This window comes from Prunus mume, linkage group LG1 (genome assembly GCF_029339155.1).
Source record: "Prunus mume cultivar Tortuosa linkage group LG1, ASM2933915v1, whole genome shotgun sequence".
In the NCBI taxonomy this organism is placed as follows: Eukaryota; Viridiplantae; Streptophyta; class Magnoliopsida; order Rosales; family Rosaceae; genus Prunus; species Prunus mume.
Genome location: NC_142698.1, coordinates 323,189 through 338,420, shown reverse-complemented (window position 1 = coordinate 338,420; position 15,232 = coordinate 323,189). Strand labels below are relative to the sequence as shown.

General features: G+C 37.2%; 2 protein-coding genes across 3 annotated transcripts; one reads left to right on the top strand and one right to left on the bottom strand.

Moving 5' to 3' along the window:
* The first annotated feature begins 105 nt into the window (after positions 1-105).
* On the top strand, positions 106-3,385 carry LOC103336314 (uncharacterized). The gene is given in 6 exon segments (XM_008239356.3): positions 106-752; positions 967-1,116; positions 1,450-1,527; positions 1,797-2,308; positions 2,467-2,676; positions 2,678-3,385. Coding segments are annotated over 6 exon segments (2,022 nt in total). The 5' UTR covers positions 106-130; the 3' UTR covers positions 3,128-3,385.
* A 1,117-nt stretch (positions 3,386-4,502) lies between these two features.
* On the bottom strand, positions 4,503-10,922 carry LOC148920592 (tubby-like F-box protein 8). 2 transcript variants are annotated; one of them, XM_089042870.1, is made up of 6 exons: positions 10,777-10,922; positions 10,066-10,260; positions 9,044-9,501; positions 8,762-8,849; positions 6,475-6,607; positions 4,503-5,410 (listed from the first exon to the last, which is right to left on the bottom strand). In XM_089042870.1, the coding sequence occupies exons 3-6, from the start codon at positions 9,389-9,391 to the stop codon at positions 4,699-4,701; spliced, it is 1,281 nt and encodes a 426-aa protein (XP_088898996.1). In that variant the 5' UTR covers positions 9,392-9,501; positions 10,066-10,260; positions 10,777-10,922; the 3' UTR covers positions 4,503-4,698. The 2 variants fall into 2 exon arrangements, with proteins under 2 accessions (XP_088898996.1, XP_088898990.1); XM_089042864.1 differs by having other exon boundaries at positions 10,125-10,260.
* Positions 10,923-15,232: the final 4,310 nt, after the last annotated feature.

The window sequence follows — 15,232 nt, the reverse complement described above, 5'->3', positions numbered from 1 at the left end:
AAAAAATAAAGAAAAAAAAGCAAGGTGATATTGGGGATGTCAAATATTACTCGCCATATATAGAGTAGTGGAGAGCGCGCGGTTCTATAAAGAAAGCAACGAATTGAGTCGAAAAATAATATAGGTAGAGATGGAGGAGATGGAGGAGATGGAGGAGGATGTTTTTATAGGAAAGGCACTGCGTCAGAGCGAAAAGCCATATAAATGGGCCATGTACGGCGAATGGGAACCCCTAAAAGAATTCTACAAGAAGAAGCCAGATGAAGTAGTCCGCCAATTGTCAACGAACAACGACACTGTACTACATGTCGTAGCCGTTGCCGGAAACAACGACGTGCTTCGGTTTTTGATTGATCTAATAATAAAAGAGCCTCAGAAATTATTGTATGCGTTTACAACCGGGAACAGCTATGGCAATACCATTCTGCATGAGATGGCTGCGTCTGGAAATCTGGAGGCAACAGTGATCTTGATGAGCGAGGAGAACAAAGTCAAGGAAAAGTATCGTAGCTATAAAAGTATGCTAGAGATTCAGAACAGCTTAGGAGAGACCCCACTCTACAGGGCTGCTGCTTTCGGTCACACAAACTTGGTCAAATATTTGGCTTCCCAAGTGAAGCTGCAGCCGCAGCAGCAGGATATAGAGCAGCAGGATATAGAGAAGCAGCAGGAGGAGGCTATGGAGTACCACTTCATCAGAAACCATGATAACTTATCCATTCTTCAGATCGCAGTCATTAGCCAACATTTTGGTCTCTCTCTCTCTCTCTCTCTCTCTCTCTCTCTCTCTCTCTGACAATTGCATTATTAGTTATATATGTTAATTATCTATGAAATATAGCTGTGAATTAAGATTAATTCTTGTCTGAATGTGTGGTTCGAATATATAATCTTGCCAAATAAACATTAGTCTAATATTTTTTTATTTGACTTTATTATTACTAACACAGTTTTCTTTCAATGCAGAGACTGCTCTTTGGTTACTAAAAGAGTACCCAAATCTTGCGAATAGAAAGGAAAGCAATGGACTCACAAGTCTTCAATTGCTAGCCCAAATGCCATATGCCTTCGAAGCCAAATTTTGCAAAAACATATGGAAGATGCTCATTTATAAATGTACTATCTACGCTACTGCTACTACTAGAATTAGATATAAACTCACAAATTCAATTTAGGAACAACCATCTATTATTTTTTAGGATCAACTTAGGCCCATTTTTCAGGTTTATATAAAAAATTATCAATGGCCATGCCAATGAGTCAGCCTATAGCCCCATTTATAAATGGTAATTTTTCTTTTTCTTAAAAGGATTACCTGGGCTACAGCCGCATGCATGTTAGCCTTGCCATTGCTATTTCCACTCTCAGAATGAAGTGCAATCCAAGCTTTATTTATGCAAGGCTTTCTGATGTGATAATGCTGATCTTTGTGCGCTCTTTATTGTTCAGGGATTTACCCTTCTACTGATGACTTGACGAGCAGGATCAATCAGCCCTCCCAGTCTAGTTGTTCACAGAATATTACAAGTAACTAATCAAACTTTCAAAGTTATATATATAGAATGTCATCCTTGCATAAAATCTTTAAAACAACTTATTTTGTTAGAAAAAAAGAATAAGTTATATATGAAATGTTGGTAAGCCATTATTAGTTAAGAAACATTTTCCTTAAACCTGGTGTGAGGTTAGATTTTAATTTTGCTCCTTTTGACAATCTAAGACTAATTTTGTACAATTGAAGGTTCATTTTCATGCATGTGTATGGATACATATATATAACGATCATAACTTACTAGGATGGCCACCAATCCGTGATATGTTCGATGAAATCAAAAATCAAAAATGTCTGTCGTCACTCACTCGTTTGCTGGTGGAGGAGGACTATTCATGGGCGGTAAATATAACAACCGATATCAACACATTTACTCTGGTATGTCCAAACAAATCAGATGATCCTCCACAACAAACCTCTGAATCTACCCTTAAGCAGACCCCTTTGCATATAGCAACGCGCATGGGAATATCAAAAATTGTGAAAAAAATGTTGGAGTCTCACCCTCAAGCGGTGGAAGTGTTGGATCCTGTAACTCGACAAAACATTTTGCACATGGCCATTAAGTATCGCCGGCTGGCCATCTTTAACATACTAAAAAAGAGCAAATCAATAACGTCAAGGTTGGCTTACAGGATTGATACTGATGGGAACACCATATTGCACCACGCTGCATATGTGAGTTCTTACCCTGTAGACGCTCAAGGCTCAATTGGTCCTGCATTTCAATTGCAAGAAGAATTGCGTTGGATGGCGGTGAGTGACTTTATATATACACGCCTAATTCCCTAATTTTTTTATAATTATCTTCAAACATACAAACAGAAGTATATGAAATGAAACTAGTTATAAATCTATTGTTTACTTGATCAAAATGGTTCATCATCCTCAATAATTTTTCCATTTGTGGCCAGCGTGTGAAAAAGATAATCCCAAGTCATTACGCCATGCACCAGAACAATCAGGGCCTGACAGCGCAGAAGCTGTTCGAGAAGGAGCATGCAAATGATCTTAAATTGGCAAAAGGATGGATAAAAGAGACAGCCCAGTCGTGCTCGACTGTGGCAGCTTTGGTGGCCACCGTGGCCTATGCAGCCGCCTTTACGGCTCCCGGGGGTAATGATAACTACCGGGATTCCTGTTCTCAGGCATTCTACTTTCTTTGTCACATTCGCCGTTTCGGACATTATCTCGCTCATCTTCTCATTGACTTCTTTGTGCACGTTTCTCTCTATCCTGACGTCCCCGATTGAGTACAAAAACTTTCACCATTCTCTTCCCTTCAGGCTGCATTTAGGATTCGCCCTTCTCTTCTTCTCGTTGGTATCCACCATGCTCACCTTCACTGCTGCTGTTGTGCTCTTGATTCATCATCAAAAGATGTGGACAACGTCCCTCATTTATGTGGTTGCCCTTCTTCCTGTCTCTGTGTTTGGGCTCTCGCAATTTCCTTTGTATGAAGGATTTCGCCAATGTGTGAAATACATTTCAAAGGAAATGAAGCCGATTATATCTTCAATTCGGGGTGTGTTTGGATTTTCCCAAAGTTTGAAGGCCAGAAATACTATATTCTAGGTTTGCTAGGGTAAGGTCTATTATTGAGTGATATGATTTGTGAGCTCTATGCTGTTGCTATAGCTCAAAAGGTCAGTCAGAATAAGAGTGTGCTGCTATAGCTCTCAGTTATGGTTCCCTCTTCTTCTTCCTTTGTGTGTGACAGTGTGAGTGTTTTTTGTTTTTCCTCCTTCTATGTATGTTTCAGAAGAAGTCAACATCTTCGAAATAAACTTGTGTGTATCATGTTTTTTTATGAGATTTTTCCTTTATTTGTAATGATCTGGGTTTAAAAATTCTTTTTTTATGGTTCATCACTCATTTGTTGAACTAAAGTAGAGGATGATTTTTTGGACTGTGGATACTCCCAGCTCCCTTTTCAATTAGCTTCAAATTAAACTTTCGATATGATTTCCATTAATTTGACCAATATGATTATTTCGAATAACATTTATTAAACCCTTTAATATCGAATAATTAACTTACATAGTGCATAGGCCCTACCTTCTTCTTCTTCTTTTTTCATTTAGCACCAATAACCTCCATTGTAATAAAACACGTTATGTGCATAGCATTGGAGAAAAGAGATTTATCTTCTCAAAAAATCGAAACACCCATATGATTTCCAATCTTCGCAACCTTCTCCATTCTCTCTATGGGCCTTTGAGTGAAGGGATCGCCATCGATGTAATGAATATAATAGTCAAGTTCGTCGGCAAGAGACTTGTAACTCAAGTGATTAAGAACAATTACTCATGTACTGAAATCTGAAGCAGAATGTGTGTTCATGTTTATTTTTTCACTTGTGGAAATTCAAGCTCCACGTAGAGCTTCATCTTCCTGGTGCTTCCAATTGGAACCCCTTCGGGATGGTTTTGGAGCCCTATTCAAAGGAAACGAAAAAAAAAGAGTATGAAAATTAAAATAAATTTGAAGAAACTTTGACACTGAAATATAAAGAAATTGATTTTGTGTGTAATAATTCACAAATGGATTGTAATTTCATATTTATAGAGTTTAGGGTGAAATTTGGGATTGAATTTGGACCGTCGAATTCTTTTTACCATTAAAACCATCACAATTAAATATCTGCCGTTCGTTTGAAGTTAACCGTTGGATCTCAACGGTTTGTTTATCTAGACCCCACGCGCCTCAGGTGCACGGATAGTAAACAGCGGCGCGCCACAATTGATCCATCCGGTTCCAAAAACCAACAAACAAACAAAAATTGCTCTTCCACCTTTTGCTTCGCGGATCCCAACTTTTTTAGCCCCATCTGGAATATCTCACATCTCATACCCAATCCTAGCTTGATTGATGCTACCAAGTCTAGACTGTTATTTTCAAAGCATATAATAAAACAAAAGTCTTAACAAAAGATAGAGAATTGGGAAAATAGAAAGAAAAAAGAAAAACAATTGAAAAAAAAACAGAGGAAGAGAGGCCCTCGTCCGATGTGCACTTTTCTTGTTCCGCACATGCAGTCTGGCATAAGTTGTAACAGTGACATCATACAACAACCACAATCTATATGAAAGGCCTAGAAAGAATTACCAACTACACTTTCTATTTCTTGCCATAATTTCTCTCCTCTATTCACATGCTAATTTGGTGTCAAAGCTGCTCAAGCAGATAGCAAAGGCCTGAAATGCAGACAAAGGATACCGGTAATCCATGGTAAACATATCCTTGCCAACTTTACCAAACTGAAGGATGATCTTGTCATGGTCAGATTGGGTTGGCTGCGGTGGTTGTGAGGGTGTCGGTGCACCAGCAACCGACTGTGTAGCTGCTATCAACTGAAAGTTCTTGACAGAGGCAACTGTTACCCTTCCACGGAAGTTAAGGCACCAACACTGCAACTGTTCATGCCATCTCGGTGCCTTGTTCCGAAGAATCAATGGTCTCTCCTTTCCTTCATCTTCATAATGGGACCCGACTATATCAGAGAATCGAGCACTGCTAAACTCAGTTGAATTATCAATTGATTTTGAGAAGGATATGCTCCGGAATGAGTCCTCAAGGGAGCGCTGGAGAAGCTCAGGCTGGCCAGGTACAATGCCACCAGGCTCAAGGGATGCGGCAGGAATTGAGTGCATGTTGCAGTGCATCCTGCGTGGCCCCCTAGTGCCAAGTACATTTAACTCATATGTCACCTGAGCGATGTTGTAGCTGCCAGTAGGAACCTTGGGAGAGACCTTTTTAGAGTAAAACCGACGGCTTTGGCCGGGTGGGTAAAGCTGAGCGCTGTTGTAGGGAGGCTGGGTATCATAAATAATGAATTTGGTGCCTAGAAAATTAGACCTGAAAATGATGCACGTTAAACCAAACCAGATAGAAACTGCTTCTGGCCCATCAATAACAAAAATGAAGGGAAAGTAATATCCTAATACAATTATTATTACTATTGCATGTCCGCAAATTGATTTGTTTAGCAGCATTTCCAATAGCATGAACTGCTAAAAGGTCAACAAACTTCGCTACCAATTAAGAATTAATAAATAAACCATGCCAACAATAAAATATTAGTTGCAATAAAAATATAAGAACCACCAATATACGGATGCATCCATGAGAACTTAGGCAGCAACAATTGCAGACACCGACATCATGCAAAGTGACAGACCAAGCTGGTTCAGAAGTGTGACAATGGATGTAAAGTCTACTGATTAAAGACATATATGTGCGTGTATTATAAGTAAATAGAAGATAATCTTATATCCTTGCACCAAAACACTTCATAACGAAAGGACTGTCACCAGTTATTCAACCATGGTCATAATGCCTCATAAAGTCAGCATTTCATACATGGTCAAATTAAGGATATAGCAATGGAAGTTCCAATGCAGCCAAAGCAACTGAAATTGAGAGATAACACATAAAAGTACAATACTAGCCCACAATATCACCAATATTCTTGGATTTTTTTTCAAGAAGAAAAGGGAATTGATATGTATAAAAAACAATTAATATGCATCTTAAAATTCTTTAAAATAATATCATTTGCAAAAGAAATAATTCTTGCAGGAGTGCTTGCAGCAAAACCAAGGCTAAGAATGTAAAGTCACCATAACGAATCCCCATTGCCTCATATTATTAATCCATGGCCAATGGACAGCAGATGCAAAAGACAAGAAAATGTTTTTAATTCAGCCTTGATCCCTAAGTATGCGCAATGAGTTTTCAACATGCTCAATATTCCAGTTCCAGTTTTGTAACTAAGTTTCAGAAAAGAAAAGAAAAAAATTGTACAATGACACATTTATCAAGTTCTTAAGTTGCAGATTTCGCTGTCTTCCTGAAGTTACTAACATATGAATTTCAGCATAGAATAGAACAGCTGAAAAAGCAAGTTCAACAAGAATCACCTCAATTTCCCAATGTAGGTGTTGCTTGATCTTGATATGTTATCAGCATCCATTGAGATCACATACTCTGTGCAAGTAGTTCTGCGCGTTCGCTTGGCAGAAAGAAGAAATTTCCCATTTTCAACAAGTAAGGCTGCAAAGGCATGGAATTGATCAACAGAACATCCTAAAATAGACTTGCAAGCAATAATGCAATCAACAGAATATTGCTTGCCAGAAAATGAAGTAAATTATTTACTGCACAATACGTCTGTATTTAAAGTTCAAGGTCAATTTAAAATTACACAACCCCTCTTTATATGAGTTATTGCAATACAATCCCTTTATATAACTGAGGCTATGTAGGGTCTACATACAATCCCTATGATCTTGACATAAGGAGAAGATGATAATTCTTATGCAGTATAGAGTGAGAGATGTACACTATTTATAACATTTAGACAGCAAATCAACCAATTAGTAATAGAACTTAGCTAAATCAAATTCTGGTAACCAGAATTAAAATAAAGTTTTGAACTTTAACACTTGCTAATAGCCTCTATTATCAACAGAAACCAAATGCCCTGATACAGGACAGCATGATTGATGGAACCCAATGATAACGTGTCAGTGAGGTAAGGCTAGGCCTCTCCGACTTAGCTGGGCTCTAGAGCCTTGAATGCGCTAGTCCTCGGAAAATGGTACAAGAGCAGACTGAAAAAAAAAACACAGCATGAGAAGAGATTGTTATAAGTGGATACAATACACCAAATGGGTTGTTTGGAATCCATAGAGAACGAAACTAAGAAATTAAGTTGACCCAACTAGCCTATATAGTTAGATCTGAAATTATCCCTTAGATATATCAGTAGGTTGATATACATTATTGGTCAATTCTCTAACAACTTCAGTTTTGGGGGTCCAATGGTTGACTAACATGGTATTAGAGCTCTGATTGTCGGAAACCTTGAGTTCCAAACTTCCAATCAACATTTCTTACTCATTAACTTGCAAGGTGCAGGGAGGGGCTGAACTTATATGCTTCTCTTTATATGTATTTTTCTACCTCTTTATGTGGAGGTGATGTAGTACAGCCCGTAGGTATTAAATTAATCACTTAACAATCGAGCAGAGAAGAATATAAGAGATCGAGGAGAAGAAATATAGGTCGAAAAGACGATACAAAGGGCAGAAACAGTAGAACAAAGAAGAATATCGGAGGTCAAGGAAGAGAAAATATAGATCGAAGGGGCGAAATCAGAGAGTTCTCAACATTCAAATCTGAATTTTAAAGAACTACATGGGGTTATTTATAGAAAACTAAAACCTAGACATAATAGGATAAAAATCCCTTGCTTAAACAGAAATCCTAATCCAAATAAAATAGGAAACTTAAAACTAGATATCTGGAAATCTGGAAAAGTAGAAATCCTACTAGAATTCGGAAGACTAGAGAATCTAGGAAACTAACAAATACATTAGGAAACTAATAGATTTAGGTCCTATGCGTCCTGCATCAGGAGGACTGCACTTCAAGAAGGATGTTAACTTGATATATGTTGATGGTCCATTCACTAACTTGAACTTCTCAAGTCCAGTGGTTGTGTAAAATCAACCATACTCTGCTTGCCAAACAACTCCTCTAAGATAATGAATCAGGTTACATTCATTGAAGCAGGAATTCTACAACTTTGCACAATGCTGTCCTCTACTATGAGTGATTCGAAAATAGAATTTCAGTTTTTAAAGAGAAAGTTCAGATCATCACAATCAGCAGCATCAGTTTTACAAAACAATCATTTAGTGTCTTCCCAACGATATTATATACCCATGTTAGGACACGAATAATTTGTCTAAGGTGTAGAAGGCACTCCACATACAACAGACGAGGTCCTAAATGGCCTTGATAGTGCCTAGATTTAGCATGCACTGTCAAAAGGATGCTCTTAGCAATAGAAAATTCCAAATGGATATTGCCTATATATTATTGGTCTTATTAAAGATTGCGTGGTCATAGCACAGATCAATGGATCAGTTAGTATTATTTACAAATTAGTTTCCATGCCATATTCTGATAAACATGATGGCATATTGACCAAAGGTTGAGTTAATTAAATACTGATTAACAAGAAACCAATATTATTCGCAATAATAAACAAAAACTTTTCAACTAAGCTGAACACAACAAATGTTTTAGTAAGTTGATCATAACTATATTGTGAAATCCCAACAAACCACATAACCTGAAATCTCACATTTAACTTGGTAAAGCATTAGTTCCAACAAAGCTGTCTTAAGAGAACTTTACCAGGGCTAAGGCAAAGGAAAAGGTGGTAAGTTAAATTAGACTTGTCCCTCTTGATAAAGCACTGGATCGTTCCATCCCGAGATCCTGGCTGTGAAAGGCAACCATGTGTCAGCTACTGGCTATTATGAATATGGTTAAAAGAGAGCATCTAAGTGCATAAACACATGTATAACTAACTTAAACAGAAAACCCAGGTAATGACATTAAAACATAAATGTGTGGGCACCTTCTGCCTTTCATTAAGTGCCTCTCATAAGGAAGACAATACCACAAAGCTCTCACCTGCTTCAAGGAGACTGGGAAGGTAATTTTCCCAGAGAATTCAGGACTTCTGACAATTTCTTTGCACATTTCCCTCCATGACCTGCATACGGCAGCACAGGCAACAACATGCTTGCGAGAAGGCCAAGTACTCTCACTAGCCTCCAATCTTTTGATTACATCACGTAGTAGTTCAGGAGGTAGGCTAGCCCAACGGCTATTCTGGATTACCAGAGGTGGGTCATGCAGCTCATGGACTGAACCATGTGATTTCCCCCTGTGATGACCAGGCAGTCTCACCTCAAAACTCCGTCTGGATAAACTTCCAAACCCATCCCTTACATCACGAACTATACTGCGAAATGACATTTACTCTGGCGTGCCAACAGACTCAGATGTTGTATATGCCCTCAATGCAGATGCACGATACAATCCACTTCAAGTTGGGATGAACCACAAAACTATAACTGCAGGTTCAACTGCAAATGAACCAAACTGGATTCAAATTTCTGTTACAATGCTTAAAACCTAAGAAAGAAAAAAGGAAGAAGACTGATTGACAAAAGCACAAAGCAAGAAAAGGAGATTCTCTATAAAGAAAGTCTCATTCTCACACATGGACTTAAAGCAGCCTAAAGTACCAGACTTTAATCAGATACATCTTTTGGCGGGTTTTAAAGCTGATCTTCCACAACCTAAACTACAATTAATTCAGACTTAAATTCCTACTTGTGCAGTCTAAGCCAAATATAAAAATAGAAAAACTTTAGAAAACAACCCCCAGACTGAAACCTCTTCCACATGGAATTTTTAAAACTACAGTGTCTATAATTTGTTATTCTAGAATGCAAAACCCTTCAGAGACAAGATTGTAACTAAAACCCAAATACTTTTTGTTTTAAAAAAAAGGTAAAACAGTGTCATAAATATAGGCAGCATGAATTATGCACCGAAATGAGAAATGCAACCTGAATAAAAAAATAAATAAATTGTAAAATCAAGTTGACCTAGCAGTTTAAATGCTCAACTCCTTAATAACTCACAGAGAGAGGAAGAGAGGGAGAGAGAGAAAGAGAGAGAGAGAGAGAGAGCGCGCGCAAACCCGAAAAACACCAAATTAAATGCCAAAAGACTTGAGTTTGAGAGCTTGGCACTGATCAAAGATACATTGCTTCACCAGTAAGGCTATCAAAGATCGGTGAACAACTTTCAAGAATCAAAGCCTACTGCTGGAATTCCTGCAAATATAAAATACTGCAATCTTAGAAATGAAGAAGAAGGTTAACAAATTTAGCCTACAAAACCAGAAAATTGAAAGCAAAAACCACCAAAAAAATTGTTCTTTTCTTTTTTCGGTTTTCCAACTACTGATGTTAAAAAGTAGATGAAGCAAAGTCAGTATTTTGATCTCCATTTTGCTTAGAAGCACAAAAGCATCCACAGTAAAAATTAAAATTAGCCAAAACTCATGAAATGAAACAAATTAATGCAGAACACACACCAAAATGTGGTGCTTCAAACCCCTTAACTAAAAAAATTAAAATTCAGATATTATCCATAAGGGATTTACACCCCCCACCAACTGAAGAAAACCCACAAATGTTTCAAGAATCAGACTTTCTAAGACGGTTTTGGGACAGCAAAGTTATAACCCAGAAAACGAACCTAAAACTCAACAATCAGAGAAATGATCCCAGGTGGGGCTTCAAATTTAACAAACAGAAAAAGAAAAAAAACCAGGAATTTAGACAAACATTTCAGACGGCTGATGCTTCAGTACTTCTTAAAGCTGCGATGCAAAACACCATAAAGACCTGAAGATCACGACCAGCTCACCAGCTTCTGCTCTCTCTCTCTCTCTCTCTCTCTCTCAGTGAGAAGACCCGGACTTCAACTCTTTATTCAATCCAGTTCACGAACAAATAGCTTTATTAACTTAATCCAAATTATTTAATTTTATCTATTTGTCTTAATTTTAATAACACCCACTTGAACCAGACTGAAATGACCATTGGGCCCTCGACGGTTGACTTTTGTCACAGAACAACTCCCTGTGTTTCCGTTACCCGACCAATTGGCGTATCTTAGTGCGAGATTCCTACGTAAGCCGCTTGTTGGAGCTTCGGCGTAATTTAGCATCCACCGCTTACGACATCGCGCTTTGAGAGTTAAATATGGTACTCCTCGGCGTACCTTGTTATGATGTGGAAGCAGTAGTGTTATTGATCTGAACCGTCGACTCTGTTGAAATGTTGGGATTTGGGAAGGTGGGTGCATGTGGGAAGATCATGAAATGGGCACGCAGTCATGATGGAGGCCTGTTGGAGAGTGGAATGACATTTGTATCCCTATTGGTTGGGTCTGTGCTAGGATGCTGCAGCTGCTGCCACGTGTTGGGATATTTTAACTCAGAAGTAAGAGCATCTACAGTGGAGAGGTGTATATAGGAGTATATGTTAAATATACATCCCGAGTCACCGAAATCGTCTCCAATGGGGAGATATAAATGGATTTAAATATACATCACCGGTCCACCATGGGGATGTAAAATAAAATGTATATTTACATCTATTTTTACATCCCTTGTAGATGGGACCCACCCGAGAAAAGAGAAGAAAAATGAAGAAAAATCAACATAAAAGGCTGGGACCCACGGCTATACCCCTAAATTTACACCCCCTATTAGAGCAAAAAATATATTTACACCCCTGGAGATGTAAAGGGATGTAAAAGTGGTTTTATACCAATTTACATCCCCCCACTGTGGATGCTCTAAGAGAAACACTTACATGAAACGAAAATGGCATTATTTTGCTATCCCCGACTAATCACAGTATGCTAAGCGTGCTAACTTTTTCATCTGGCAGCATGTAATTGAAAAGGAATAGCAAACAGTGATATCCCCGTTTCATACAAGTTTTTCTACAGAAGTATATCTTCTTTGGTGTTGCTTGGATTTCAAGGAATGGAAAAGACAAAATTTTCGAGGGAGGGAGGGAGGGTACAATGTAAGTTGTTGTTGAGATTGGATTTTAGATTATGTTATCTATATTACCAAACAAAAACAAAAAAAGATTATGTGATATAAAATCACTCATATAATAATAAGTTTATAGGGCTTCCAGCTTTTCATTTTGATCAGTTTAAATGTGGGTTAAACATTAGCATTTCTTTTCTCTTTTATTTTTTATTTTTTGTGAAACAAAAATCCATTCATAATATGAGCTAAGTACAATAAGAACACACCCTTTAAGGAGGTTCTTGCATACAATAAGGCTAGGAAATAGAAATCCAACAAGACAATGAGCAAATTAATTGCACAAATTTTGAGTTCAGCTCACTCAGAGTTGAAAGAGGAATGATCTCAATTGCATCACCATTACTCCATAGAGATCATGGTAGAAAAACCAATAGTTAGGGACCAGAGGCACCTCCAAGTAAAAGGGCCTTATTGCTCAGCATCCATCGGGCCATAGAGGTCACAGAGCCTTTAGAAACCCACATGGTCTCACAGCACCTAGAAATGGTATATCCACCCAGGACTAATGACTCCACCTTCGAAAACATGCATATCTATAATAGATCCAATACCCACCCTAACCCAACTCCACAAGAGGCGAAGGCATCAAATCTACCAAGACCCATAAAACCCAGCCCAAGAGATTGCATAGCAAACCCCAAGAAAACTGGGGAAAAGCCCAAAACCTTGCCAAAAGCAAGGGAAGAAAAACCCATCAGAAAACTGGGATGAAAACTCTCCACAACATGTCCGGAGAAAGGAGAGGGGACCGGTTTATTAGCCAAAAGAAAAACTAGAGGGGTGCCTTAGAACCGGAGAGGATTGCAGGCAATGATTGTGAGGTTGGTTGGGTTGAGAGAGAAGAGAGAGTTCGACTCGGGTTGTAATAGTTGTGTTCACTGCCGTTAAATATTAGCATCTCTAATTTAGTTCATTGACCCATCAAAGTTTAGTTTAATAAAATGTTGTGTAGGAGGAAGTCATTTAATAAATTGATGTTTTTTATAACTAATTCATGTAGAAAAGGGAGAGAAAATTATAGTTCAATAAGTCTTGTTAAAAAATTAGATGCCAACGTCTATCTATGAGCCGATCTTTAAACAGCTCAGAAAACATACTCTGTCTTTCAAAAAAGATAAGACACAAGAAACTAAGATTCCTAAAAAGAGTTTCACATAGTTAAGAAATATCTACTCAATCCTCCTATCCATGTACCACAATTAGGCTGAGAGCTTCATATCTATTTAAAGACTACAAAATTCCTCAATAAGTTTAGTAGCAATGCAGCATCCATATAGTAGTTGTTTACCATTTTTATATTTGAGCCTGTTTGAAGGCTAAGTAAAATTTCACACTAAATTTTTAACCATTTAATGGTTTCTAGATTAAATTTCTTTTATGTGAGCGTGCCACTATTAGCAATTAATACCTTAACATATTTGAATGATTTTATGTACTTGCACCCCAAGTAATAGACTTTAAACAAACGATTGCAATTTTGGGTGGGAAAACCTCCCAAGAAAATTCTTTTCTATGCCTCAGACTGGTGAGAACTTCACAATTTATCTAGATAAAAAAGGTACGTACAGCAAAATACACTAGTTTATGAAAGATATAACAAACTAGTGCAAGCAGAATTGCCTAAAGTACAAAGCATAAAATGAATTGCCAAGTGTGGATAGGCCTTAGACTGTTAGGCTTTGACTTCTGCTTAAAATACAATCGCAGAGATGATTCAAAATCGGGCTGGACTGGATTTCTCTTGACTGGACTGGATGTTTCTACATTGGAATTGCAAGTTAGCACCTTCAACTAATAGAGATTGGCTACAAATCGAGATTTCTATTGAGGAGTCATTCTGACATACCTTGAAAGCTAAGAAAGTGTGAACTTGGTCTAATTTAATTCAAATAATTTGATTCTTGGATTAAATCACCATTGGTGGTAATTTATTTCTCAATTATCAAAATAACGTGAATTATTTATTTAATTTAATCCCACTTTTGTTAAATAGTATAGGCCATTCACCTTTTTTAGTATACAAAGTACAAAAATTAACCAATAAAAAAGTCCAAGTGAGAATCAATTGGGTGCAGGATGGGCAAAGTTGACTCAAAGCTATATATTAGAAAGAAAGAAACAATTTTTAAAAAGATGATCCGAAATTTCTATATGTAATGACATAGAGTGCAAGATTGGTCAAAGCATAGACTTTACTAATTCTATCTTTTTTTTTCTTTTTGATTCAAGCGATACTGGAAGAGGAGGGTATCGAACCTAAGATCTCGATTAGATGAATGAATACTCTTTAACAACTAAAGCTACAAGTCCCTTGCTACTAATTTTGTCTCTAGTGTGAAGTATTGTTTTAATTGTAGCTATTGGCATATACTTCTGTTTTGTAGGCTGAAGCGAGTGCTTTCAAACAAGCTTTAATCTAGGCACATAAATAAATTAAAAATTTATAAGGTGGAAATTAAAAGCAATTCAAAAGTATTCATACAAATCATTACGAGACAAGCACAATTACCTTGTAGCTTAACATCAATTGTAAAGGATATTTGGAAGTTGTTGTAAAAGTTCTCCAACGTTCATCATTACTCATGTTTACTGAGTGCCCATTTGGTATTTGCTTATTTGGGATGATAAGTGATTTTAAAAAAAATTTGGGAAGCCCAACCCGTTTGGTAAACTATGAGAAAATCATTTATTGTTAAAAATTGTTGTGAGAGAAAGCTATAAGGGAAAGCAACTAATGAAGTGCTTTCATTTTCTGATTATTCGGGAAATAGTACCAACAACACTTTTAACAAAAAGTTTACCAAACGCCAAACTGTTTTCTCTCACAAGAAATCTGACAATGCGATTATTTTCACAGCGCAGAAATGTCAAACTGGCCTTGAGAACCAAATATGATAGTAGCCAAAATAGGACATGACAATAATAACCCTTGTATTTGGTTCAGTAATTTTTCCTCGGACGTAATTTCCGAAGTTTATTTTGACTCGTACGGTTATAAAATCCGTAAGAGATCTCACTTTTAATGTACTTATGTTTTAAAATAAATTTTTAAAAAAAAATCATACATCTAGCCGCGGCACTCGATGTTTTGATTATTAATGAATGGCATGAGTACTCATGTACAATGTCATATGAATATTAATAATGTTACAATAATCTTTTTCTTGTTT

Excerpts from the sequence above, each read along its gene's own strand:
- LOC148920592 (XM_089042870.1), bottom strand. The coding sequence starts at position 9,391 with ATGTCATTTCGCAGTATAGTTCGTGATGTAAGGGATGGGTTTGGAAGT. Across the intron at positions 8,850-9,043 it reads TCCCAGTCTCCTTGAAGCAG|CCAGGATCTCGGGATGGAAC; the intron begins GTGAGAGCTTTG and ends TGCCTTTCACAG. Across the intron at positions 5,411-6,474 it reads ACCTACATTGGGAAATTGAG|GTCTAATTTTCTAGGCACCA; the intron begins GTGATTCTTGTT and ends CATCATTTTCAG.